The sequence below is a fragment of the Plectropomus leopardus genome, chromosome 2 (assembly GCF_026936395.1).
Source record: "Plectropomus leopardus strain MGB_pleo_1.0 chromosome 2, ASM2693639v1, whole genome shotgun sequence".
Classification (NCBI taxonomy): Eukaryota; Metazoa; Chordata; class Actinopteri; order Perciformes; family Serranidae; genus Plectropomus; species Plectropomus leopardus.
In genome coordinates, this window is record NC_142177.1 from 30,564,038 (window position 1) to 30,590,005 (window position 25,968).

A 25,968-nucleotide genomic window follows, 5' to 3' on the forward strand; every position below is an offset into this window, starting at 1 on the left:
TGGACTGGACAAACTGGGATGTTTTCAGGATTTATACCAACAGAACAAGAAGGGATTAACTTCATACAGACAGCTGTTTACCAGCTTGCAATGTGAGTTTTAATCGCATGGTGAGTTTTACTACCGATAAACCCTGGTTCACAGCTAAGCTCAGACAGCAAAGGTTGGAGGAGGATGAGGCGTTAAGGAGTGGGGACAGGGACAGGATTAAAGAGGCTAATTACAGGTTTAGCAATGCAGGGCCATTAAAGGACTGTGTTCTGAGAAACTTCAACAACATTTCTCAGCTAATGACTCTGCTTCTGTCTGGAAAGGTCTCAGACACCACACCACAAACCTAAAGCCCATTAACAACCTGCATCTGTCAAACCAGCTGAATGAGATCTACTGTCGATTTGAATGACAATAAGACAGTCCTGATACCAGCCCCTGCTCCTCCATCCACCAGCTCCTCCTGCCCCTTCTCACAGCTGCCCATCCTAAAGCCGCCGCCCCCCACCCACAACAATGACATTTTCTCCCTGTATCGCAACAGCTGCACCTCCAGTCACCAGTCTGTCAAGTTCCTGAAGTTTTTAGATGACATCACCCTCATTGGACTCATTTTTCTGGTGGGGATGAGTCTGCCTACATGTTGGAGATTTACCATCTGGTGACCTGGTGCGATCAGAACAACCTGGAGTTCAAAGCTCCTAAGATAGTGGAGATGGTTGTGGATTTCTGGAAGAACGCATCCCGCTCTTATCATAAAAGCAGAGCGGATGATGTACTTAGTGTGGTAGAAGACATTCAACCTGTCAAAGACGATTGTGCACTTTGAAACTGCCAACATTGAGTTCATCCCCACCTCCTCCATCACCATCTGCTCTGCTGCTGCCACAGCCAAGGTCATGGGCAGACTGCGGCGAATAATTCAAGTCAAGATGTAAAATGGTGAAATGGGATTTAAATCTTCAGGAAAAACAGTGGACGGTGGCGCCATCTTGTGAGGATTGCACTGTGATACCTAAGTCTGCTTCAGTTATCAACCAGTATTTTGATTATTCACAAACAACAAAAATCCATATGACCAGGCAGCCCTAGTCTGGATAACAGACTAATGTATTACCTCCACTCACAAACTGAACACTTTGGTAATAGAGATAATAGAGTGTTTACACGATTTAGCCCCTCTCTCCATAAGCCTGACATACCTTCACATTCTCTATTACAGCAGCTCAGACGCACCACCAGTAACCTGCAAATTGCTCTTTAAATCCATTGGTGGCATCGCCGCCTGGTGGTGTGTAGGCTGCATAGCCACTGAGGCAGACATATCTCCACACACATTTGAGCACAGTTTCTGCGCTGTTATTTCGAGTTATTAAAGATGAGGCAGCTCTGTCCCCCCATTGCACAACTGCACCTTTTATGCAGAACGGCGAGACAGAATAAGCCGGCAACACGCTTTGAATAGGCAGTGTAAATGAGGCTATTGATAAATGTGTGTTTGTGTGTGTTAAAATGAAGAAAATGACAACAAATTATGAAATAATAATTTCCCCAGGGGATCAATGAAGTATGTAGTGCTTGACCATAGGTTAGTGTTATATGGAGGAAGTTTATGAAAGACAGTCTGAGTCTGGGATTTGATTTGTTTATTCTAGTAACTGGTGGAAAGTCTTTTTCCGTAATGAATCAGTGTTGGCTTTATTTTTCTTTTGAATGAAATCTTTGCAAATGATTCATCATAGTTTCCAGTTAAAGTTGTGTAACAGTGAAATCATCCAGGCGTCTCTGCAGGGCAGACTCAGCAGACATGAGCCAGCAATCCAGTGTCGGATGAGAGACAATACTGTAGTCAACAGCATTGGACCTACAAAAGAAAGACAAAAGCAGTCATATATCTTTGTGTCGAGTAATACTAATAATCATAAAACTGCTTTATATTTTACACCAACTAATATGCACCTGGTAACATCAGTCTCCTGGTCTTGTATCTTAACTTTGGTTAAGGGGCTTTGTTGCACCTCCTCATAAACTGCTGGCTTTAGAGCTGGACAAACAGAGGAAAAACAATCAAGCAATGACATTGCAAAGCTGGCAAGGAAGTGACAAAGCAAAAACTATTCGTCTCTTTCAATTAATTATTTTTCCATCAACCACCAGAGTGCAAACATTGATTAAATGTATTGTAAAATCATGGAAATATTTCTTTTCACCCACCTAAAATTCCTTCACTGGTGTCCGATGGCTGCTGTCTTAAAACTGGCCACAAGAATTCTTGACCATCCTTCATGTGAATTAAGATGACTATGCGTGTGCCTCCAGTCTCAACATCTATTTCCGACCCCCGCCTAGTCATTGTCAATCTAGAAAAATATGCAGCTTGTTATAACTTTCCTATGGATTCATTTGCATTTTTTTTAAAGGACAAGTTTGGCATTTAAGGAAATGTGCTGATTCTTTGCCTTGCAGAGAGTTGAGAGAAAGAGGAAGGATTGATACAGTTCTCATGTTTGCAGGTAAACATGAAGCTACAGCCAGCAGCTGGTTCCCTTAGCTTAGTACAAATACTGGAAACACGGGGAAACAGCTAGCTTGGCTCCGTCCAAAGGTAACAAAATCCACCTACCAGCAGTGTTACATTACTAGATTACTGCCATTGAGGCTAATAATTAGTTATTTATCCCACGCGTGAATATTGATTGTAACCTTTCCCAATACATACAAAAGTCAGATGTTAGTGGGTGTTACTATTTTTTGGCACAGTGGGAAAGGGGCTAAATATGCAATAATGGCAACAAAAGAAACAGGGTCGTGTGATAACAAAATAGCTAATGCCTGGTATTGCAAAATTGATGAGAAACTTAACTTGCTAAAACAAAAAAGTAATACGTTATGTGTCATTGCCTCCCTGTAAAACAGCGATGTAAGCTAAGATGGGTTGTTTCTGGCAGTAGGTTTATACGGACTTTATGCACATGAAAGTGAATTACATCCCCTCTGTCTCTCTGTGACCTCAGGCCCCACATGAAAACCTTACTTGCACACGGTGTGCATTTTAATTTCTGCATCTCACAGAGTCTGTGCACATCACTGAGTATCATGACATGAAATGCTAACAGTTACCTTCCAGCCAAGACGAGGTCCTGTCCACTGTATCGTATCAGAGTCTGTCCCTCTCGTACAGTGATTCCACTGGTGTCAATCTCAACATACAGGTCTGTCTTGACGTGGATGGCAATCTTTCTGAAGCCCCCATATGCTACTGAATCAAGCTCGCCATTCACAGTCAGCTCTGATGCAAAAGAGATCAAATGCAACTTAACACCATATTTATACAGCTCAAGTACAAAGATGCTACACTTCAGTGAAAGTATCATTACAAAAACGTAGAAAAGAGCACCATTATAAGGGAAAGTCCTTTATTCAAAATCCCTCTTAAAGGTCCAGTGTGAAGGATTTGGGGGTTATATAAGCAGAAATGGAATGTAATATAGTAAGTATATTTTCTTTAGTGTGTAATCTCCTCAAAATAAAAATCATCATTTTTTCCGACCCTTAGAATCAGCTGTTTATATCTATATAAGGAGCTGGACCTTATCTATGGAGATCGTCATGTTGCACCGCCATGTTTCTACAGTAGCCCACAATTTACAAACCAAACACTGGCTCCACATATGGCCATTCCTGTTTTTGCATTTGTCAGCGTAGTTTGCAGCCCAGAAAGCATCAGAAAAACTGTTTTTTTGTTTGTTTATTTTTTTTATGTGAAACTTATTTATTCAGTGTTTTCACCAGTTTAAATCGCTGGGTCTGTTTGTTTTGGAGAAAAAGAGACCTCTGGGATAATTCTGCTCACTGTAAAACTCCTCTGAATGTCTTTCTTTATAAGTTATCAGAGAAAATACACATAAGAAAGTGCTGAGCTAGTGAATGATCTGAGATGTGCCAGACAGCATAGGGGAAACGCTGATTTTTTAGTGGTTGTGATCTACAATCCTCACCACTGGATACCACTTTATCACCCTAAATTCTACATGCTGTTACTTTAGGTACTATCAGCAAATTGTACGTTCGGCATTAATAAGTAACTTTCCACCAGTGGTGTAGGGGAGGGTATATACAGTTGTACTGGGTATACCCAACTATAGCCAAAAAGCCATTGGAGTATAAAGGAGTATAAGCTAACTTCCTCCTCTGTAAACTACCTATCTACTTCAGTTACACACTCCTCATCAGCTACTGCTACTCTACTCTGCTCTTTTACTCTGCTTTACACTGCTTTCTACAACTGCAAACTGGGAAAATAATTATGGGTTGATACACGGTGTATAACTGACTCAAGGAGGATAAAAAAGAAAAAAAACATTTTCTATTACATATGGAGAACAAAAGACAAAATAATAGGAGTTTATTGACGAGGCTGTTTAAAGGAATTTAAGGAAAATAGTGACGGCACAGAGAGGAACATTACTGACCTCTGTCAGGATCATGAAATAGTTTAAGGCGAAGGCCTCCAGTGACATCAAAGCACAGAGGAAGAGACTGGCTCTCAGTTTTTATCAAAAACCTGTGGGAAACAGGAGCTACAGAGGAACACAAAGTCACGCAGCAGAAGGAAACACTTGTCACTCGTCACTTGTTGAAAATCATTTTTACTCCCAATTCCAATTTAACCATGTAAAATGATCGATAGCATGGGAGTTAAAGGAATCTGTTGCGCTTCAGCCTGAGGTCGGTGCTCACTGAATGGACGAATGACAGCAAATAATTACAGCGAACAATTAAATGGACCACTTCAAAAGGATTGCACCCCAAGGACATACTGGAGCACACGGTTCACTTAAATAATTAATAAAGTATAAAATGAGAATTACAGCATTCCCCCAACCCTAACCTCATTGTGCTTGCTGCAGCAGGTAGACCTGAAAAATTCTGGCTTCCATGCGATGGTGATCAGTGAACATGTATCATATGAGATTTAGGCTTCATTTACAAGGTTAAAGCAAAGAAAAACATCTATGAGATACTCTACCATGTGTTGCTTGTACTGGAACATTTGATGTCATGATGTCTAAGGCAGGGATCAAGACCGGCAAATCTGGCAAAACAAGTATAAATACATTCACCCAAAGCCAGTGATACACGAGTATTAAAAAGCTTTCAAGGATATTGTATTCATCCCACTGATGGCCATGTGACTGTAAGGTAAAGCGGTGAAAATACTCTAAATATAGCATTGACTTAGACTGATATTGATTTAGTTTTTTTAATTTATTTTATGTAGGCTTTAAAGTGGCTAAAATACGTTTTGATAACCCCTCTGTATATAAGTAATGCTGAGCTCAGGGGTGCGCCCTGTCTGTTTCTGCAAACCAGGAGCGTGCCAACCGCTGGCTACTTTATGTAATACACTGACTATACATAAGTATTTCATACAGTCCCACTTCAAAAATCTCAACCTATCCCCCTTTAAGTACTAAATGTAAAAGTAGTCATTGTGCAGCCAAATGTTTCCTGCCAGTGTTTTCCCGTTATATCTGAATATTCCCATTGCATTAATGTGTATTTTGCATTTTCCTGCTGTATATGTTTAAAGTTGTGCTCACTAGTGTACCTATAGTTTGTCTTACCTGGCATTACTGTTAAAAGGGAAAAGAAGAGGAAAAGTGAACATTAACATACAAACTGGTTAACTGACTTTGTAGATTAACTTGCACCCTACTCCACCCTCAATTTCTGATAAAAATAATGCAACATTCTGGAAAGATTAACTCATCAGAGAGAGTGCATGCTGTATTATGATGACATTGTTTAATAATCAATCATTTATCTGTCATGTAGGAACAGTGCAGATGTGAACTTATGCACCAACAGTTTCTCTTACCTGCCACCCCACCGTATGAGCCTTAAAGGAAAAAGATGATAACATAAAATTATTGTACAGTTGTTAATTTCCTCTGTAGATTAACTTGCACTTCACACCCCCCTCACCCTCAAAATAAATAAACAGTTCAGATGTGAACCCATGTCTTACCTATTATAGGAATTATTGCTGTTAAAAAGAAAAAGAAAAAGTTATTTTTTCACTTTAAGACACTCATGATGTTGACCAATTACTTGTATTGGTGAAAAAATGTATGCCATATGTATTCATATCCAGGACCATTATTCATTTTTATCAGCTGTTTTCTGCTGTTGAAGTATTATGGTCACTTTTTGCAAGCTCATGAACTAAGTAGTAATCTTTATGATGGCTGTCAATCTTCCCTATTTGAAGGTTAGTGAGCCTAGAAGGATTTAATGAAAGTTAAATAGTGTAATTTAATATTAAACTTTCATTTCCGATTGGAAGGAGGTATTCTACAAGACTTAAACATTAATCGAAGTATTTGCACTACACATAAATAACCACTTTAATATTGTGTTTTTGCATAGCATTTCTCTATAAAGTAAACTTTCACCCACCTGAAAAAAATGTATGTTCTTTGTATGCTATATTCTGTCGACTATTTTTAAAGATATACTGTATCACTAACTCATCTATCTTGTATCTTGACATGTCAGAACAGTGCAGATTAATTTACACTCTACTCCACCCTCAGTCCTTAAAATAAATATACAAATGTACAGATGTCCTATGGTGACACATACAGATGACCTATGTCTTGCCTGACGTAGAAGGTAGTGCTGTTAAAAAGAAAAAGATGATGATAAGAAATTCACAGTTATTTATTCACTTTACAAGACTCATGATGTAAAATTAACTTGTATTGATGGAAAATTGTATGTCATGTAAGTGTTTTAATATCCAGGGCCATAATCAATTTCTACCAATAGTCTGCTATTGTTGCAAGACACATAAGTATTATAAATGTATGTTTACATTAACTGAACAAACGATTTAATTGAAAACTGGGTTATTTAAAACTAATTAAATTAGTATTATGTTTATCAAGTAGGTTTATTGTGACTTTTTCAAACCTAAATTTTTATGCTCCACACTTACAACACAAGTTCTGCCCCTAAACTGTAGACAGGGACTTTCTAGTTCTTATTAAAGCTGGAGAAGACAGAAATCTGAAGGAGCTCTCCTCTCTGTCCTCAGCCCCTCCCATCAGACAACCACGTGCAGATGCACGTGCTTCCTACAGTAACCCAGTGTTTTTAATACAATATCTTGTTGTACAGCTGCACACAGCACATCACTCAGCCCCTCCTTGCCCTGCTCACTCGCCGTTTATCAGCCCACAAAAAGACAAGAATAGGCTAGCTGACCACCTTAACGTCCCTCTGCCTCGCTCCTTATGGCTTTCTTTGGAGAAGAGGCAGATTGCCTTTTGGTCAGTATTTCAGCTGCCAGTCTCCTCCCCCTTTGCCAACTCCATGCTACCATTTTGCAAGGCCCCTACGCTGCATCCCATGCATAGCCCCGCCCAAGACGTTTTGATTGGTTCAGAGAAATACAAACAACTGCTTCCAGATCTTTCGCTAGAGATGACACTGAGCTGTGCAGATAGATAAATGAGACGAGTTCCAAGGCCAAGTTATGCGAGGGCTGACGAAACAACTTCTTTCTCACTCTCCCCTACAGCGCAGTTCCTCCTCGGACCATCCATCCGAGTAGGTGAAACTTTACCTTTCCTGTGATATGAATTGATGCTCTGTCTTAAGAGTTGTTAGGAAATGTTAAATCGGGGTAAGAGTCTTGCATCAGGACTTTTACCTTCCAGTAATCTTCCAGCTGCTAGTGTGCATTAATTCATTTAACGGGGGAATCATTCTCAGTTCATTATTCATCCATTCACCTTACATTACTTTACATACATTAATTTATGTATTGACAAGTTCAAAAACTCAGTAGAAACCTTTAGAATTTTAGACAAAATTCAAAAATTAAATTTTTTTCCCTTTAGGATGGGTGGTGCCCCAAGTTGGATTTCAGTTCTGTTATTTAATTTTAAACATTCATTTCTAATATGAATTCATGCATTCTGCAACACTTAAACATCAATTACGTTATCAATTAATCAATTATGTATCTGACATGTCAGAACGGTGCAGATGTGTATTTATGGAATTATAGTTTGTCTTACACATACCGTGACCAGGGGGGCCTGTTAAAAGGTTAAAAAAGATGATAACATGAAATTACAATACAGTTGTTAAATTACATTTTTTTTAGATTAACTTGCACCCTGCTTTAATCTCAATTTCTAATACAAATAATGCTATGTTCTGTGAGGATTCACTAATGAGAGAGAATGTATGCCATGTATGAAATACATATTATTAATTAATCATTAGTGTATCTGTAATGTCAGAATGGTGCAAAGTACTTATGCACCTATGGTTTGTCTTACCTGGTAGTCCTGTCACAGGGGAAAAGAAAAAGAAATAGAGAAAGTAATAAAATATTACTTGTACTGTTGACTATTTATAATGTGCATTGTGTTACCAATTCATCAGTCGTGTATTTGTCAAGTCAAAACAGTGCAGATGTGTACTTATGAGCATACAGTTTATCTTACCCATCCTACCAGCGAGTCCTGTTCAAAGGGAAAAAATGATAACATATAATTTAAATACAGACATTGATTTATTTTCTCTGTCATGTCAGAATGGTGCAAAGTACTTATGCACCTAGAGTTTGTCTTACCTGGTCTACCTGGTTAAAGAGGAAAAGAAGATGAAAAGTTAACATGAAATACAAAAAAGTTATCTGACATTGTAGATTAACCTTGCATGCTACTCCATCCTCAATTTTTAAAGAAATAATGCAACGGTCTGTGAAGATTGACTCATCAGAGAGAATGCATGCTGTATATATGCAGTATTCTGATGACTATTTATGAAAAATACAAAATATTATTGAATAATCAAGCATGTATCTATCATGCCAGATCGGTGCAAGATGACAACATAAAATTACTATACAGTTGTTAATTAACTCTGTGGATCAACCTGCACCCTACTCCACCCTCAGCTTTTACTATAAATATAGAACAGTTCAGCTGTGAACCCATATCTTACCTTGTATTACACGACTTTGTTCTGTTTAAAAGAAAGAGAAAATGACAAAAAAAAATATTTACTTTAAAATACTCATGATGTTAACAAAATAGCTTGTGCTGGTGAAAAAATGTATGTCACATCAGTGTTTTCATATTCAGGGCCATTAGTTATCTCTATTAACGGTCTGCTTTTGTTGCACGACACTTAAGTATTAGACATTCATTTTCAAATTAACTTCAAACTGTAAATTAAAAATAAACGAATCTATCATACCATTTATTAAACAGTTTTATTATTGTGAATTCATCATTATTATTTTGAATATAAATATTTATGTCTGGTTCTACACGCACACTAATAATTAGATTTTTCAACACAAATCCTGCGCAGAAATTGTAGACAGGCACTCTCTAGTTCTTATGAAAGCAGGGATAGGCAGAAATCTGGAGGAGGCAAAAAACCAAAACGAAATTAAAAAAAAAAGCAGAATTTGAAAACACACCCTTATCCTGCAGATCTCCTCTTGGTCTTAAGCCCCTCCCACCAGACGACCACAGGCATATGCACCAAGCTGCAACCTCTGTGACTGCCGAAATGTTGAGCTTATGGGTTCAAAACCCCGGTCCACAAACCAATTGGTGACGTCACGGTAGCAACGTCGAATTTTTTATACAGCTCATGATATGCACGCATTTCATACAGTAACCTGGTGTTTCCAATACATTGATTTATTTAATTGTATTTCTTTGTAAAGTTACGTACAATGCTTTCAGACAGCCCCTCCTTGCACTGCTCTCTCTGTTCATTAGACCACTAAGAGACAAGAAGTAGCTGGCCATCCCACAGTGCCTCAGCCTCACTTCCCATCGCTGTGTGCTACTTCACTGAGAGGGAAGTGGGCAGCAACTCTGTAGACCGACCTTAGGTTGGTGGCTGTAGCAGCTGGAATTCAGGTGTCAGAGATCACAGCAGGCTGGTGCCAGGTCTAAAATGTATAACAGCAGCAACAGAAAGTTTGCTGATTTGGCTGGAAGGTGGGGCTGTCTGGTTCACCAGCTTTTTCTTATTCTTAGGTCGTCAAATATCAACTCTTTGCCACACCCCTGGGGGAACGCCCTCTTCTTGAAATGTCTTGTGATTGGCAAAAGTCTCCTGGCACAGGCTAGATTTGCTAAAGCTGGAAAACTGAGTCAAGAGGAGGACATGGAAGTCTAGTGTCTGCTCAATCCACTTGCATTTCAATGTGCTTAAAGTTTATGATGGGATTTTTGCCCATCTGTAAATACATTAACTGTATTTGTGGATTGTGATTCAGTGCTGCCAGATGTACGATAATGTGACCATTGTGACACTTACAATAAGCACTTAGTTTAGTTTGTGCGTCTTATTTTAACTAACTTCCTGGCTCCCATATTTGTGTATTAGCATCACTTTTCACATGATCTCCTTGCAGCCAACATTTGGTCATGTTTGGTCATGTTTGTTGAGCACGCACTGCTGTCGTTTGTTTTCGTAAACACGCCTGCTGGATGAAAAAACATTGATGTACGCTTTGGGCCGTGCAGACTGGGAAAGAGCTTCTCTCTAAGGTAGTGGGTATGGGTAGATTTGTAGATGTGTCAAAATGTCATTTAAATACTTGTTTACCAAAGTTATGAATTTAACCTATTTGTTCTTGTGATTGTGACTGGCGTACGATAATTTTTTTTCTCAAAATACAATCATTTTGAGCCTCTAATACCAGAGTTTTCCAATTTCCAATTTGGCAACGCTGATTTGATTACACTATAGGTTATAAAATGATGTTGTGTCTTACCTGGATATGAACTGCCGTGATGAGAGAGAAATGTTGACATTTGACTGTGCATAGTGTTAATTTTTTTTCACATTTGTGATGCTTACGCGTAAAACTGATGTGTCCGCCTCGGAATTGTGTCGCATCGGCTTTTCCTATAGCTTGATGATACAGCATGGGAGGATGTTGTCCAGGAAGTAATTGTGCCGTCTGTGTTTCACCTTCCTTGGGTTTATTGAGCACATCTGTGCTCTCCCCCTGGGGCTTGGTGACCACCATAGATGTGAGTGGGGTCACAAAGCCATACTTCAGTGACAGCTCCAAGGCCTCTTTCTTCACGTTCTCCTTCTCAGGTCCAGATAACAGCAGCCTGTGTCACAAATTGTGTAAATACACCGCCATTTATTCGGAGGGAGATTATCGAGAGAGAATACCCCAACATCTGCACCAATCAAATCTATGCCGGTGAACAGCTTACGCTATGATGATAACAACTGTAATTCATTCAAGGTACCTATATGGTGAATGACAAATAATATGTCATAAGTTTGCCTTGTTTGTGTTTGTTTTATTTGGTTAGTTGGCTGTAAAGTTTGGTTGTGGATTAGTTGGAATGGCTACGGTGGCTTGGCTAACCATAGTCATATGAAATTAGTTGGGCATCAGTACGGAGTCTCTCCTCCTCTCTCTTTTGCCATGCAGTCGGTGTGGGACGGGCAGAAGGAGAGGAGACGCAGCATGCTGCTGAAATGGTAGTTTAGTTAAGTGAGTATCTGGTTACGTTGACACTCTTGCTATCTTGACTGGAAGAGCAAGAAAGTGGTAGTGTACACTCTTTGAAGGCGTCTTTCAGTTGCTGGGAAACAAAGTTGTTTCATCTAGACTTCCAGTCCAGAGACTACTACAAACAACAGCATATGAAACGCTGAACTTTACTGCTCTTGAGCTGAAATACACACTGTGGGAAAGGGAGTTGTTAGTTTCAAGACCAGGCTGCTCAACGGTGGGTTGTTTCCTTGGACAAGGTGCAAATTTGACATCAGAAATAAGTCTACGGCATCCCCATAGGCTATGTAGTATGGGTCCTGTCACAATAGAATGCTTGAAAGGTTTAGCAACAGTAACTACATTGGTATAGCAACCGATTAATTCATTTAAAGAAATTACTCAACCGCAAAATGACCATTGAAGCCTACAGTATACTTAATCTTTGAAGGAGCTCACTGGACCTGTTGAAACCACGGATGATCTGCTCGCAGTATGTGTCTCTTGCAGAGCAATTGTTACAATAATTTCACGCTTGTTTGAAGTGGAACAGATCTGTAAACTGGTGAAGTCACTAGGGCTGGCACATACCATGACCACGGTAAAAAGATGTAACAAATCAACTCCAACAGACATGGGCGTTAAGGTTCTGCAAGACAGAGTCTGGGCTTTTCCAAGGTGCATTCATAAGCTGTTGTAGTCGTAGAGATCTTTGCAACAATTCAAAGATGGAGCAGATATGCCTTATTTCCAGATCCAAATCCTCATAAAAACTTGCCGTTTCCCACGTGTAGGTTGTTAGCTGTTAGCTTTTGTCTTTGCTGTCTCCCTTTGCAAATGGGATTTTGAAAGTTTAAGTGTCTAAATTGTGATGACTTGCTGTGTTTTACTGTATTGTGTCTTAAAACCTTTGGGGTTTTGGTCTGTTTGTCAGACAAAACATGTAAACTAAAGACATCACTTTGGGAAATTGCTATGGGCCTTTACTGATATTTTCATTTTTCTTTTTCATTACATTTTATAGATTCAACAACTGATACAAATATGATGGCTGCAGCCCCTCGCTGAATAATTGATTAAAAACAACAACAAAGAGAAAAGATGATTGATATCACACTCACTCTTTCTCCAGAAGCTGTTTGACTGTTAGGTAGGCCCAAATTCTTTGGATGCGTCTGTCAGACACAGTGCCAGTTGACTTCACAGTGGTGTTTGTTTCAGAAAACGTCAATTTTCTATTCCTCTGTCACAGGTAACACGAATAATGTCAGTAAAAACACAAACATTTCAGAACATAACATGTGATGTGGAGTGATCTTTACCGAAATGGCCAAAACTTGTGGGGTGAAGCTTTCAATGTCGTTGTCCGTGATCTGACCAGCCACCACGATCTCAGAGCCGTTATAATACTGGCTGAAGTTAGTCTTGGTTAGATTGGTCCCGCCATTGTAGATCATTGTCACATCTGTCAACAGAGGAGTGGCCACCTCTTCATAGAAACCCTGTTGACGTACAGTATGGACACTGCATTAATGTTTAGTCTCACCACAGCCAACCGTGATCTATTTCATCTGTGTAAATGAAGCAAATCACACACACGAGGCCCGTTTCCATCGCAGGAACTATGGACAATTTTCAAGAACTTATACAGGGTCAAAACACGTACCTGCTGGGTGGGTGTCAAAAAAACAAGCGCAATTTTTAATGCTGCGTTCATGTGATGTCCAAGTAATAAGATTGACGACTTTCCTGGGAAAATTCACATGAACAGCCTCTCATGTCAGAAAAACTACTCGGCAACTCTGAGATAATTTTGTAACACAACTTGTTGACTTGACGTCATAAATGCATACACATAGCAAAAGTCAATGTTTGGTCAATGGTAAGAAACTTTTTAAAAGTAATTCACAAATGGCAAAGGCTACTAACCTTTTATTTAAACTCTCTAAGCATTAAAATGGAACTCATCTTCTTTGTAGCTTCCAAATTTCTCCCACTTTACAACCTCAAAGCACATGAACACAACTAAGTTAGGAGAATGACTTCCCAACCTGCAAACTCCGACCTTCTGACATCACATGAATGCGGCATAAAACCAAACAGAAGAAGAAAAGTGATTACGTCATGATCGAAACTGTCGTAGAGTGATATCGTCAACTCCTGAACTCAGTGGGTCCTACCGGGGACCTACACTGCAATGGAGACACAAAGGCTGAGAGGACCAACTACGAGGCCGTTCCTGTAAATATTCCCACCCCCTAGGTTTTACCCCGAGTTCCTGCAATGGAAACACACCTCTGGTAAACAGTATTCATGATGCGAGAAAGTGATTTCAAATACCGTCAGTTGTAAATCAGCGTCAGAGTCCTCATAAATCCGCCGTGCCACACCGTTGTTCTGCAGCGACATCTTTTCAAGAAACTCAAAATAGACATCGAAACCAAAACCAAGACAGTAGAGTGGGAATTTGTCTGCAATAGCCCCTCTGACATTTGACTGGATTACTTCCAGGTTTGTAACCCCTTCAAAGACACAAGACATGACGTTGAAACACAAATTACATTTCATTCATCTCTCAAAGAATTTGTGCATACGTTTGTGTGGATGTGTGTTTTATTCTAACCTGATGTCGGGTCTCCATCGGTGAGAAGTATAAGAATAGATGCTGAACCTTCTCTGGGATGTGAATTCAGCATACGTGCTCCTTCCAACACGGCATCGTTAATATTTGTACCTAAAATGAAATGAAAATATGTTTCATCACTGCCTTTACTGAAATGTTCTCCCTTTATCAAATATTTATTAAAAATCTCACCTCCGCTAGCTTCAATACCCTGCGCAAATGTCTTGGCAGTCTCCAGGTTTTGCTTGTTGGCCCGAACAAGTTCTCGTTTCCAGTGAAAAATGTTGCCTTCAAAAACGATTAGACCAAAGTAATCCTCCTCTGCCAGGTCATTCAAGATGTGGATTAAGGCTATTCGTGTCTGGGTGAAAACATCATTCGCACATAAGAACTTTTATCCAACTAACAAACCACGTATTAACATTTGTTTCATATATTCTCAAATTGTGCATTCAATAAATCTGTAAAATGAATCACAGACACAATTAACTGTCAGAAACTGATTAGCCTTCAGTGCTACAGAGGCAATCTGTCACACATTCACACTCTTCAATACTGTACCTGCTGTATTTTTTTGCCGTGCATTGAGCCACTTTTATCAATAAGGAAGACGACATTTTTTGGTATGCGGGCAAGACTAGACGGAGCAAAGTGATGAACAAAGTACCCATCTGATGTCTTTGGGGAAGAAAGAAAAAAGATTTAGTTTTAAGACTGCAAAATATTCTGAAATATCTATATAAGTATGTACGGTATTTTTTAAATGATAATAAACCATTCAGAGTCAACAGTCTTCCAGGAAATTAACTCTTGCTGTACCTTGATGTGTCCCAGTGAGGTGTCCCTGTTGACATCATAAACAATAACCAGATCTCCATTCATGCCTTGCTCTCCACAGCTGTGACATACTTTCTGTTGATCCTCTGTCGGGTAGAAATACACCCACGACTAAAAAACAGGACGAATCATGTTACAGTCTCATAATAGACATGGAAGTTGATGAACAGGTTTCAGTGGTTAAAAAGATGAGTCCTCTGTCTTTAGTTAAAGTTGATTATATTCAACTTTAGTGTCTCTCACAGTGTTGGGCACTACTGAGTATAACAAAATGTAGCTTGACATCAAACCAGAAAGTTAACAGTTGCAAAGTGCATGTATATATACTATATCTAAAAACAAATGACTGATACTTACGCCTACCATACACCAGAGGACTTTTTTATGTGATTTTTATGGGCATGAAACAGAACAGTCACTATTTGAACTCAATGCCAACTTGAAGATGGAGACAAAATGTAGAATTTTTCCCTTAACATTTATGAGACAAAGAAATGTGTACAAGGATGAGCAATGAGTCAGAATGCAGTATGTCCAGTAATGTTATGGCTCCATCATCAAACAGTTGGGCCAAAATAAAAAGCAGCGGAGTTAAATAGAGAATTTTGAATCACTGCATGCCGCACCTCTTTGTCTGCATGGGTTATGGTGATGGCATTAGTCAGGGCGCCGGTGCTTAGTCCTCCTTTAATTTCAATGAAATTTATGCCCGTCTCCTCAATAAGGTGCACATCAATCTGGCATTGAGAATAAAATCAGTAAAACAGATTTTCTAAGATGTTTTCACCCAGCATTGTTTTACCGAATAGACAACAACAGGAAAGACACACCTTGAAGTCTTTGACAGGCTGCATAGGTCGAGCATGGATTTGTAGCTCGTACTTGCCGAGCCTGCGTTTCAGCAGTTCCTCATACGTGAGTTCAAACGTGACCTTTTTGTGAGCAGCCACGTTCACAGAGGTCTTAAATTCCTCGAGGGTTCTCCCTACAGAACTGCAACAAAAAAATTATCTGCAAAGGGGGTTCCCCTTCTGACCTGTAACTCCTTATAATGAAACAATGCTGACTTATCACAGGTTATGACATTATTGCGGATATGAGATGTGAGTAGTTCAACTAAATAGTGATTTTTTAAATTTTTCAGATTGTTTATTTTGAAAGATGTTACACCTGCCATTGTTAAAGTAACCAGAAGTAAGCAAGAAAAAAAGTAAGAAATTTTCTCCCTTCTCCGGAAGGACACACACGTCTCTTCTACAAAATATGACACAAAAACAATCTGAATAAGACCTGGCGATGAACTGATCCATTGTTCCTTGTACCTGACGATCCCAGCGCTTTGGCCACGGGACACAGCCTCAGTGTACTGCTCCTGAGCTTTCTCTTTACCTTTCACAACGCCATCGTACACTTGGCCATCTATAAACCTAAAAAACATTATGGAAAAGTCTTTAAACATACTCCGTGATTTATTTGTATGATTATTTAAGTGCAGATTCCTGTAAATATTTATTTTTGCTTTACACACATTCTGAATTTACTGATGAAGGCGTTCTTGGGAATGCGGACTTGGAATTCTATTTCCTTTGACTCGTTCATACGATTTGCCACACGGCTTGAGATGACAGTGGTTGCATAACGACTGCTCGCTGTGGAGTTGATGTGAAAGCTGTAGATGTCCCAGTCATCCTGAACAAATAGCGGGGGAGGCACATTTCACAATAAAATAAATAGCTTTGTTGATCCCACTGGCTGATGACCAGCTGACCAAAGATCAGATGATGGTGAAAAACTAAACGTTGGTGGGTGGCATTAGTGAAATCTTATTGGTCTAAATACAGAAACACCCCATTCTGGTTATTCTTATTCACTGTGCTTAAGTAAAAATTTTACTTAAAACTTTATTTGAATATTCCCCTTTTCTGCATCTTTATACTTCTATTCCACTACATCTCAGAAACAAATATTTTACTTTCTACTCCACTACATTTGACTAAGAGCTTTAGTGACTTTACAAGGTACAATTCTTCATACCCTTCCTGTCCAGTGAAAATCATGTCTCCAACTTTGTTGGTTTTGAATGTGAAAGTCCATGATCAACTGAGGGATGATGCATCAGAAAATTCTCCTACTTCTTTAACTAAACAAACCCTTTTACATCAGATGAAAAATGCACTGTTGCAAAGCTAAAAACAGGACTGTTTTTTTGACATCATGAAAACTTTAAAGAGATATGTGGTTCTTGCAGGACAACCATGCTATAAACAGATGTTTTTAAAATTGCATTGCTATAGATAAAACTACTCAACAGTAAGGCTTGACAATATGGAGAAAATCAAATGTTACGATATTTTCGACCAAATCCTTCTATCACAATATTATTACAGTATTGTAGGGTTGACTATTGGTGCTTTAACAAAATATTTACACGAGATTTTTATCAGTAATCATCAATAATGTGGATATAATGACTAAGTAATAGCTAGGACAGTCTGGAAAGTTCAGAAAATTACAAACATTACTGTAAAGCAGCCTTTACAACGATATCCAAAATCTAACATGATTTCTAGTCTTATATCACAATATCAATATAATGTTAATATATTGACCAGAACTACCCAACAGTAAATAAAGGAGTTAAAATTTGCAAAACCTTAAACATGTATAGACGTCATATATTATACAATATACACATCAATGCAGCAGTAATATTAATTCGAAACATCATATAAAATGTGAAACACTGACGAAAACCATTTTACTGCACAGTAAGTACTTCTCATTTTGAGACTTGAAGTACATTTGGCTGATGATACTTGCATGATACTTGCATATTTTTACAGTGTGTTATTAGTACTTTTACTAAAGTAAAGGATCTGAATACTTTACTAGTGGTGTTTTGAATTCACATGACAATTACGTGCACACTGCTAATACTAATACAAATTCATATATTGTTCCTATGGTTTAAGACAGACAAAAAATATTAGTAAACATGAACAGCTCTCTCCAAAATCCCCAAAACTTGATTGCTTAAACTCAAATTTGTGATGTCATCATATTAAGACTGCAGCACAGACTGTACATAAAGATGGGTGATGCGTCCCCTCTTACCCCCGCTTTGCTTAAGTGAAACTAAAACATCCCCAGAATATTCAGTTTACTGGAGTTTTATCTTAACCTAAATAGATAAATTTCATAGATTAAATTTTGTTGCAGTGTGATTGTCTGTCTTTAAGGTTTTGTGATCTTACCTTGTTTGGCAGTGAGGTAACCAAAGCCAGCAGCAGCCCAAAGAGGGTGATTTGCACCACTGCTCTCTCCATGATGGGTGGCTGTCTGATGGCAGTCAGGCAGCTGAAACTCTTTTAAACCCAAACAGACAGTGACCGAGTTATTGTGTACACAGTTTTTCAGGGGCAAACTTCTCTTTCTCTCTCCTGTTTAAACAACCTTCTCACTTGCACACCCATGCACAAAAAACACCCACCCCCCACTTTTCTGCCAGGAATCAACAGAAATGACTGGGTGAAAAAGCAGAAAGTTATTGGAAATTTAACTGCTTGTCTGAGATTTACTTTTGACATCTGGGTTCCAGCCTTGCAGTGAAAACTTTTTATAAAACTTTTGATTGAAAATGTAAAGTGAGAGAGATACACAGAGACCATTTGGCTTTGTATGTTCAGTACGCACTCTTAAAGAAATAAGTACGTGACTATTATTGTATGGTGTCAAGCAAAAATGAATTTATTATTTCTGTCTTCAAGTATGTACAGCTTCTATGAGAAAGTACCGATCTGGCAAGGTCAGGAGATGGAGAGGAAAACAGGTGATATAGCAGGTAAAAGTAGCCATATACCCAGCTTTCATTGCAAGCATTAAACAGATCAAATACAGAATGTGAAGCACAAAGAAAATAACTGCATCGAGAGAGGAGATCTCAGGAAAAACAAAAATAATCTATTTGTCATCATGGAAGAATTTCTGCTTTAAAGACAAACTAGTGCAGTGCCTGTGGAAATCTGCCTGTTCAGAATGGGCCGATTGCTTGGCCTCCGGTATTGCTGCTTGCTGCTTGCTCGAGAACCGCTCATTCGATCAACTTCACACTCTGCACTGCAGTTCCTGCATCCTGAGCAATACACCTGCCATGACAAAGCTGCAACCCAGAACAATGCTAGAGTGTACGTGATATTTGCTATCAGCTAGCTATTTGGGACCAGGCTTTTTCCGGGAAGAAAACCATTCATTCAAAAAGTACCGGTGTAACAATCCATTGATCTTGGTCAATGTATCGATTCAATGATCAATGAAGTAAAAATATTGATCCATATCATCCCCATATCATCCTTTGTTTTGAAAGTCTGTGTCACAGCAGCAGGCAGATAATGGCAAGCAGCCAAGAGACAGACAATGAGGATAACACGGTTTACTCGAGAATAAGTCAGCAGTTTGAAAACATTTTGGATTTCGGACAGAATATAGGTAAAATGACAGTGCACCTGCAATATGTAAACAGTGACGTTATGAGGATTAAAGACGACGTACTTACATGGACGGACATCTCACTCTGCTAACTTCTTGCTCTGTTTCTACAATGTTAGACTGAAAAAACTTGCACGCAGGCGGAAATCCAACCAGGCTGTTCTTTCGTGAGATGTAGTGACTTAAACCAACTATGAATAATAAAAAGTGTAAATAGCCTAATACATGTAAATTGTTAAGCTACTCTCTGCTAGCAGCTAGGCTAATTAATGTGATAGGAAACTAATAGAAATCTAATATTGTGTGACTGGCAACACACGACTGTTTTGTGAGTGCACCTTGACAGCTATTATGAGCTGAATGTTGGTCTTGTTTTTAAGTTTACCTTCAGGGCTTTAAGACAGTAAGTTTTAGGAAAAAGATAATATTTTGGATTCAAATTAATATATTTCTTCCAGAAAAGGCTTTCTGACTGAAAGCCCTGAAGGTAAACTTATCTTTGATGCTTTTTTTGGGAGTAAGTAGAGTAAGTTTAAATTGAACTTAACTGCCCTCAGCTGGTTACAGTTATTGTCTTTATTTAGTTTTTACCTTTTATGGCCGAAAGCAAAAAAAGGAGATGGCAGCTTCTTCTGTAATTTATGTGTTAAATGTGATATCAAACAATTCAATGAGCCACACCTCACATGCAAACAAATCATTTGCTACTTATTAAATATTAAAGTGGATCATGTGCGTCAGTATTTTATTTGGCTGCAGTCCTTGTGAAGTGGCCAATTGAATTGTTTGCTGTAATTTTGAGGCTTATTCAGTTCTTCAGAACAAAGGAGGGCTCTTGGCCTTGAGAGGGAGAGTAGGGTGGATTATACCTTCTCTATCCTACCCAGCATGCCATTCAACAGTGTAACAGTTAATTGGAATCGCCTCTTAATAACATAGATATATTAAGAGAACTGGTTACATTATTGGAGGTGGGTGACTGTTCTCACTGATGAAAGTTGCTCAGTGGCGCATAAAGCTGATACAGCTTGATTTCCACAGTATGAAGTTGATCACATCTTATGTATTATGGTGCCTGTACAGCAAGCACACAAGAGATTGATGGCAGCTGAGGGCCAACTTCCTCTGGCACTCTGCTAATTTATTCATGGATAAAATTTTTTAATTCTAGATTTCTTATGGATCAAATCTCGATAATGAAATGTGTCATTGCGCAGGCATTGTTATGTTCAAAAAAGTGTATCTACTTTTTTAAAGATGTCTCTTTCACAGTATTTGTCTGTGGAAAAAAGTCTTTTTGGGCCCCATGGTGTCATGCGACGAACCTGGAGGTTGTAATCCCACATTTGGCCACTTGTCAAATTGGCTTTAATACTTCAACTCTACACTGTTTATGCACTGATATGCCCTGTAGATTTCAAGAGCCCACACTTGGGTCCTCAGCAACTTGCCAAGTGCGTTAAGTTAATCCAATGAACTGTTATCGAGAAGATAGACAGACAGAAAGACAGACAGAGACTCCTTCCATTTTAGTCAGATTATTAACACACTGTGCAAACATGGAAGTTTTTTTTAAAGCAGCACTCTTCTAAATCTATACATAAAGTTCAGTTTACTCATCACAAGGAGTACATCCTGTACTCTGTGGCTCTGGAAAGAGCTTTCCAAAATTTGATAAATAATCCTGATGATGTTGAAAATGCAACTGAGTTGCATTGTGGGAAATGTAGGTGTCAGCATTTCTGGAGCTTGACCTGTACCCTGTCTGAACACCTCTTCCTAACTGGATGCGATGCGAACAAGTAAGAACTGTGCGTCCTGGCTCTATTTTTGTGAAGCTTTGTGCACCTCCAAACTATTTTCAGAGTAAAATCAAGTTGTTCGATCAGGACTCGATAAGCTCCCTGAAAATTATCACTTGTAGAATATCTGAACAATTTTTTTAGACTCCATCCGACAGAGTTCGCTCGCTGTTTGTTAGGAAGAGGTTTTACACCCAACTTACTCCTTGACTACAAAGATTTTTGCAGCTGCTTTGTTTAACCAGAATACGTCAAAACTTTGATGTATTCAACAAACTATTCATCAGCGGGAAATTTGCTAATAAAGATTTCACAAGAGATGTGAGTACTGAAAGTGTTGTTTTTGCGGCTGCAATATCGAAACAACTGATAGCATGATAGCGTAATATTTGTTGGAGATCTTTGATTTAAGTCAGCCATAATACACACAGTTAGCAATATGAGCCAGATGATCTCAATGATCGGCACTGAATTAACGTAATTTAGAAAACCTACGCTTTGTACAAATAACATGTCAAACAGTTGTGGCTTCTCAATAATTCACATTCTTCATGTGCCTCTAACATCATCATATCATCAACGTGTATCAAACAACAAACCAACCACACAGTAATCTCTTAAAAACCACAAAGGCAACAATATGTAAAGCTACAGACTGCATTAGTAGAGGTATGGTATGATTATGATGTTGACTCGATTGTTGAGTCCGTCAGCCCTCCTTGTCGCAGGATTTCAATGCCAGTTTCTCTGAATAACGTCCTCCCGTATCTCACCACATCAACCTGTGCACATTCAGAATATCAGTGTATTCATGCAGGCGGTGGTGCAGGTGCAATCCCATAAGAAAATGACTTCAGTGTCCAAGATTTTGTCTTACAATCTGTGATATTTTATGAACTGCAACATGACCCGATTATAGTGTTTAATTGTATTTTCGTTGCTAAATTAAATATGTGTCGATCCACATTCATTATTCAAATCTCATAATTTACCTTTGAAGGTGAAAGCATATATAGAATATCTAGTGTCTCCTTTGAATCTAAATGCTTTTCTTCATAAAACTGAAACTGCAATTCAAGGCACTCTCACAGGTGTTTTTCCACCTGAAGATAAAATTCAAGTTCATTCAAATCTCTTAAGGATATTTCAAGCGCTTGTGCTGGAAGCATTTCATCGATGATGAATGAAACCTATCCTTGGACTGAGAGAGCAGAGTAAAGCAACCGGTCCTAGTGACCAGGATGTCAAGTCTTCACAGTGACGACATGATGGTGGCTAATAAGGTGTTGCAATAAGACACATATCTGCAGCACCGACCAATGGATTATCTAATGTTAACTGTACAAAGACGGGAGCTATGTACAGACCAACAAGAATTCATATATACACACGGCAGCTTATATATAGAGGTGATATGAGCAACATAAACTATTTATATAAACGTACCATGAATGAACAGTACATTATGTACATTCAATGACTGGTAAGGTACTTTTAGAAGCGATGACAAAAATCTGCTCTTTTAAGCCTGATAGGACTGACTATACATCTTTAAATGTACTACTACCATTACACTGCACTCAAGGATTATGTACCATAATATGGACATGAGGTATGTTGATGCAAATTAAACAAATAACATGAAACTCAAGACTGGAGACGAGTATGTACACATGATTAAATACATGCTGGTTAAATATATACAGTATATGCACATAAGATTGACTAGAACTATAATGAGATTTCTTTTTGGTTACGGAGTTGGAAGACACAATGCTACTCAGGTTAGAGAGTCCTGGCTTTGGGGTCGGACGGCTGATATGATGGAGCTGGAATGGGGCAGGGGGCATCCTGGGCTGAGGGCACAGCAGGAAAGGCAAAGACTCCTGAAGGAAGGGGGAAGAGCAGCCCAGGCCACTGGCTTACAGAAAGAGGAGAGGACAAGGCCCTGAATGGAGCAGGAGAGTGGAGCTGATTACTGGGATGGGGCCTTGTGGAGGGGCTGGTCATCACTGTTGACCCAGGGCTATCAGGCCAGGACAGGGGAGGATGGCAGGCCTCTGGACCTGGAGCTGTCCATGATACCTAACAGGGGTAGAGAATGGGTAAATATTGAGCTTCACAATAATGATTAACTACATTTATACAGTCAATTATGTAGGAAAGTTGCTACCCCATAACATGTCAGATACTCAAAACTTGCCTGTCTTCCAGGTGCTCCACTGACAGAGTATTTATCATCTGGGTGTGCGTGGTTTATTAACCTTTTCACACTTTAAGTAAGTTTCTACCTACCTACCGACCTGCCTGTCTACCTACCTACTTACTAAACTAAGTAACTACAAACCAACCACAAACCTACCTACTTACCTAAGTAATTAGTAACTAGCTACCTAATTAATCAACCAAGTAACAACACACTTTTCTGTCTTCCACATCCTCCCCTTACCCAGTATTTATAGTCTGGGTGTACATGGTTTTTTAACCTTTTCACACTCAAAGTAAGTACCTCATTCATTTATTTTGGTTATTTTGGGGGTATTTGTATTTTAAGTTATGAAAGGTTGTACTTGACCATATCATGTGGGTGAAAGATAACTAAAATGAAATATTGTGTCAAGTTGTTTAAATAACAGGATGGGTATTGCAGGAATGTTGTATACTGTATTGACACAATAAAGTATAAAAAAAAACCAAAAAAACAAAGTAAGTACCTACTTGCTTGCCTGTCTACTTACCTACCTACTTACCTAAGTACTTACCTACCTACATACTTAACGACCAAAAACTAACCAATTCTCAAATAGTTTTTTTTTGTGATTAAATGATTTTGTGTCTTATGACTGCAGGACTGGCTGAACACAAACTGGTACATAACTTGAATGAACTCACATCTGAAGCACTCGCTGGCTGTCCACCTGTTTGAGGCACAACCTGATTCCAAAGGTGCTGCCCACTGATGCTCAGAGAGTTAGTGCGCGGCCTGTGGGTGACGATAAGAACCTCCTGGGCCCAGTCCTCCATCAGACGCTGCAGGTCTTCAGGCAAGTTGTTTTCATTGGCACTCATGGATGAGCTGTTGTATGTGCCTGTCTTGTTGTTGCTGTTGTTGGCCTGAGCTTGGGCCAGTCCCATCACTGGCTGATGAGGAGGAGGTGTGGCACCAGGAGGTGGCTGCTGTGATTGATTGAAAGCCCCTGGCCCGGCTCCAGACCCTTAGGAGACACACATATCACGAGATCATGTTTATTGAGCTGATTAGATTGCTTTAAACTAACATGACTGAATTATTTAGAACTGGGATGCTGTAATTCTACGTACTGCTGCCACTCCCTTTACCCAGACACAGGCGCTTCAGTGTTGACCCTATAACACAAAAAAGACTTTATACAAATTTTCATCACCATCAGCTGGTAATAATGTTAAGTTACAGGATGCAGTGCAAAACAAAGCGGCTGGACACTGCTACACAACAAGGAACCAAACTAAAACCAAACCAGCAAACAAAGCAATCAATTCCCTGAAACAGGACAGTCCATTTATTAGCAAAATCATGCATGTTGTCCAGGTGAGAGCCACATCAAAGTGCAGTGTTGGAGCATTAGAGAGATACAAAGGTTAAAAAAGATGAGATTGAGATTATCAAAGTTATAGCGGATTGCGGTGCATATGGCATGCAGAAGTCCATTGCCTAGTAATGCATGGTAGAAAAGTTCCAAAAATGTGTATGTTGTATGGTGAATAAATAGCACAAGCATCAATAGGAGACACTTAAAATGTGAAGTAATGTCCATTACTATTAAAATGAACCTTGATTATTCAAACCTCAAGCCTTCAAAACACAATAACTGCTCCAGTTAACAGAAATGAAGAGTATAATTCAATGTTGTGTTTATTATAATAATAAAACAGTCAATCAAAAGATCTGCATTACTTTTAAACTGCTGTGTACAGATGCCTTTCACAAGTATTTAACCCCGTGAACCTTGAGCAAATTGATTTCCTTTGAAAACACGGGAAAAAGGCAATGAGCAACTCGACAGTTGCAAGAAATTAGTGTTTTTTGGAAAAATATTTCGAAAATCAAAGGGAAAATTTCTTAAATATATGGAAAGCCTATTGAACCCAACTCCTTTGCAGCCGTTAGTGCTATTTTAAGGTGAGATAACTCGCAAACAAACAACCGGTTATAATGTAGATTATTCCTGTAAAATAAGAAGGACCCCCCCCATCAGGGATAAGTCAAGGTTCTTAAATTTAGAGATTAGATTTGGTATTCGTGGATCTACAGATTCTTTAAAGCATGGCAGTGTTTTATCACATACTTGATTAACCAACCAAATGTGTTTATCTTCTGTCAAATCAGTACAAAGTGTACCTTTGTGACCGCATCTTATGTTAGTGTTGTCTTTCTTACAGTCTCTTGGTTATTATTATCTTTTGTAGCTTTTAATTTTTTATTATTTTGAATTTTTTTTTTCCAGTATTTATTTTGTTCTTGTTTTGGAAACATAAATGTGGTGCCTAGTTTGTAACAGATACTTTGTTTTGAAACCCCCCCAAAATGAATTAGTTAAAAAGCTAGGGAAAAAAATCCAAAAAAATTATATTTAAAATTATCAAACTATATATTTAAGATTATTGAACACAATTGTTATTAT

The 25,968-nt window shown here is 38.8% G+C and overlaps 2 protein-coding genes across 10 annotated transcripts in view; both read right to left on the reverse strand.

Moving 5' to 3' along the window:
- Window positions 1-1,622: 1,622 nt before the first annotated feature.
- LOC121958189 (inter-alpha-trypsin inhibitor heavy chain H3-like) lies at window positions 1,623-18,431 on the reverse strand. 2 transcript variants are annotated; one of them, XM_088090611.1, is made up of 23 exons: window positions 18,275-18,431; window positions 16,549-16,709; window positions 16,343-16,447; window positions 15,851-16,013; window positions 15,647-15,757; window positions 15,003-15,131; window positions 14,745-14,861; window positions 14,376-14,544; window positions 14,184-14,294; window positions 13,901-14,082; window positions 12,883-13,062; window positions 12,682-12,803; window positions 10,903-11,165; window positions 9,019-9,039; window positions 8,088-8,102; window positions 6,023-6,040; window positions 5,873-5,893; window positions 5,021-5,086; window positions 4,464-4,571; window positions 3,112-3,280; window positions 2,206-2,351; window positions 1,951-2,035; window positions 1,623-1,855 (listed from the first exon to the last, which is right to left on the reverse strand). In XM_088090611.1, the coding sequence occupies exons 1-23, from the start codon at window positions 18,344-18,346 to the stop codon at window positions 1,741-1,743; spliced, it is 2,649 nt and encodes an 882-aa protein (XP_087946737.1). In that variant the 5' UTR covers window positions 18,347-18,431; the 3' UTR covers window positions 1,623-1,740. The 2 variants fall into 2 exon arrangements, with proteins under 2 accessions (XP_087946737.1, XP_087946747.1); XM_088090621.1 differs by lacking the exon at window positions 8,088-8,102.
- A 1,769-nt stretch (window positions 18,432-20,200) lies between these two features.
- The window catches only part of wnk2 (WNK lysine deficient protein kinase 2), a 47,662-nt gene continuing 41,894 nt past the window's right edge, over window positions 20,201-25,968 (reverse strand). For all 8 annotated transcript variants that reach the window (XM_088090659.1, XM_088090652.1, XM_042507879.2 and 5 more), the window contains 3 exons: window positions 24,629-24,673; window positions 24,200-24,522; window positions 20,201-23,392 (listed from right to left, as the gene is read on the reverse strand). In XM_088090659.1, coding sequence (XP_087946785.1) covers window positions 23,093-23,392; window positions 24,200-24,522; window positions 24,629-24,673 — 668 coding nt within the window. In that variant the 3' untranslated portion in view covers window positions 20,201-23,092. The remainder of the gene's footprint in view (window positions 23,393-24,199; window positions 24,523-24,628; window positions 24,674-25,968) is intronic.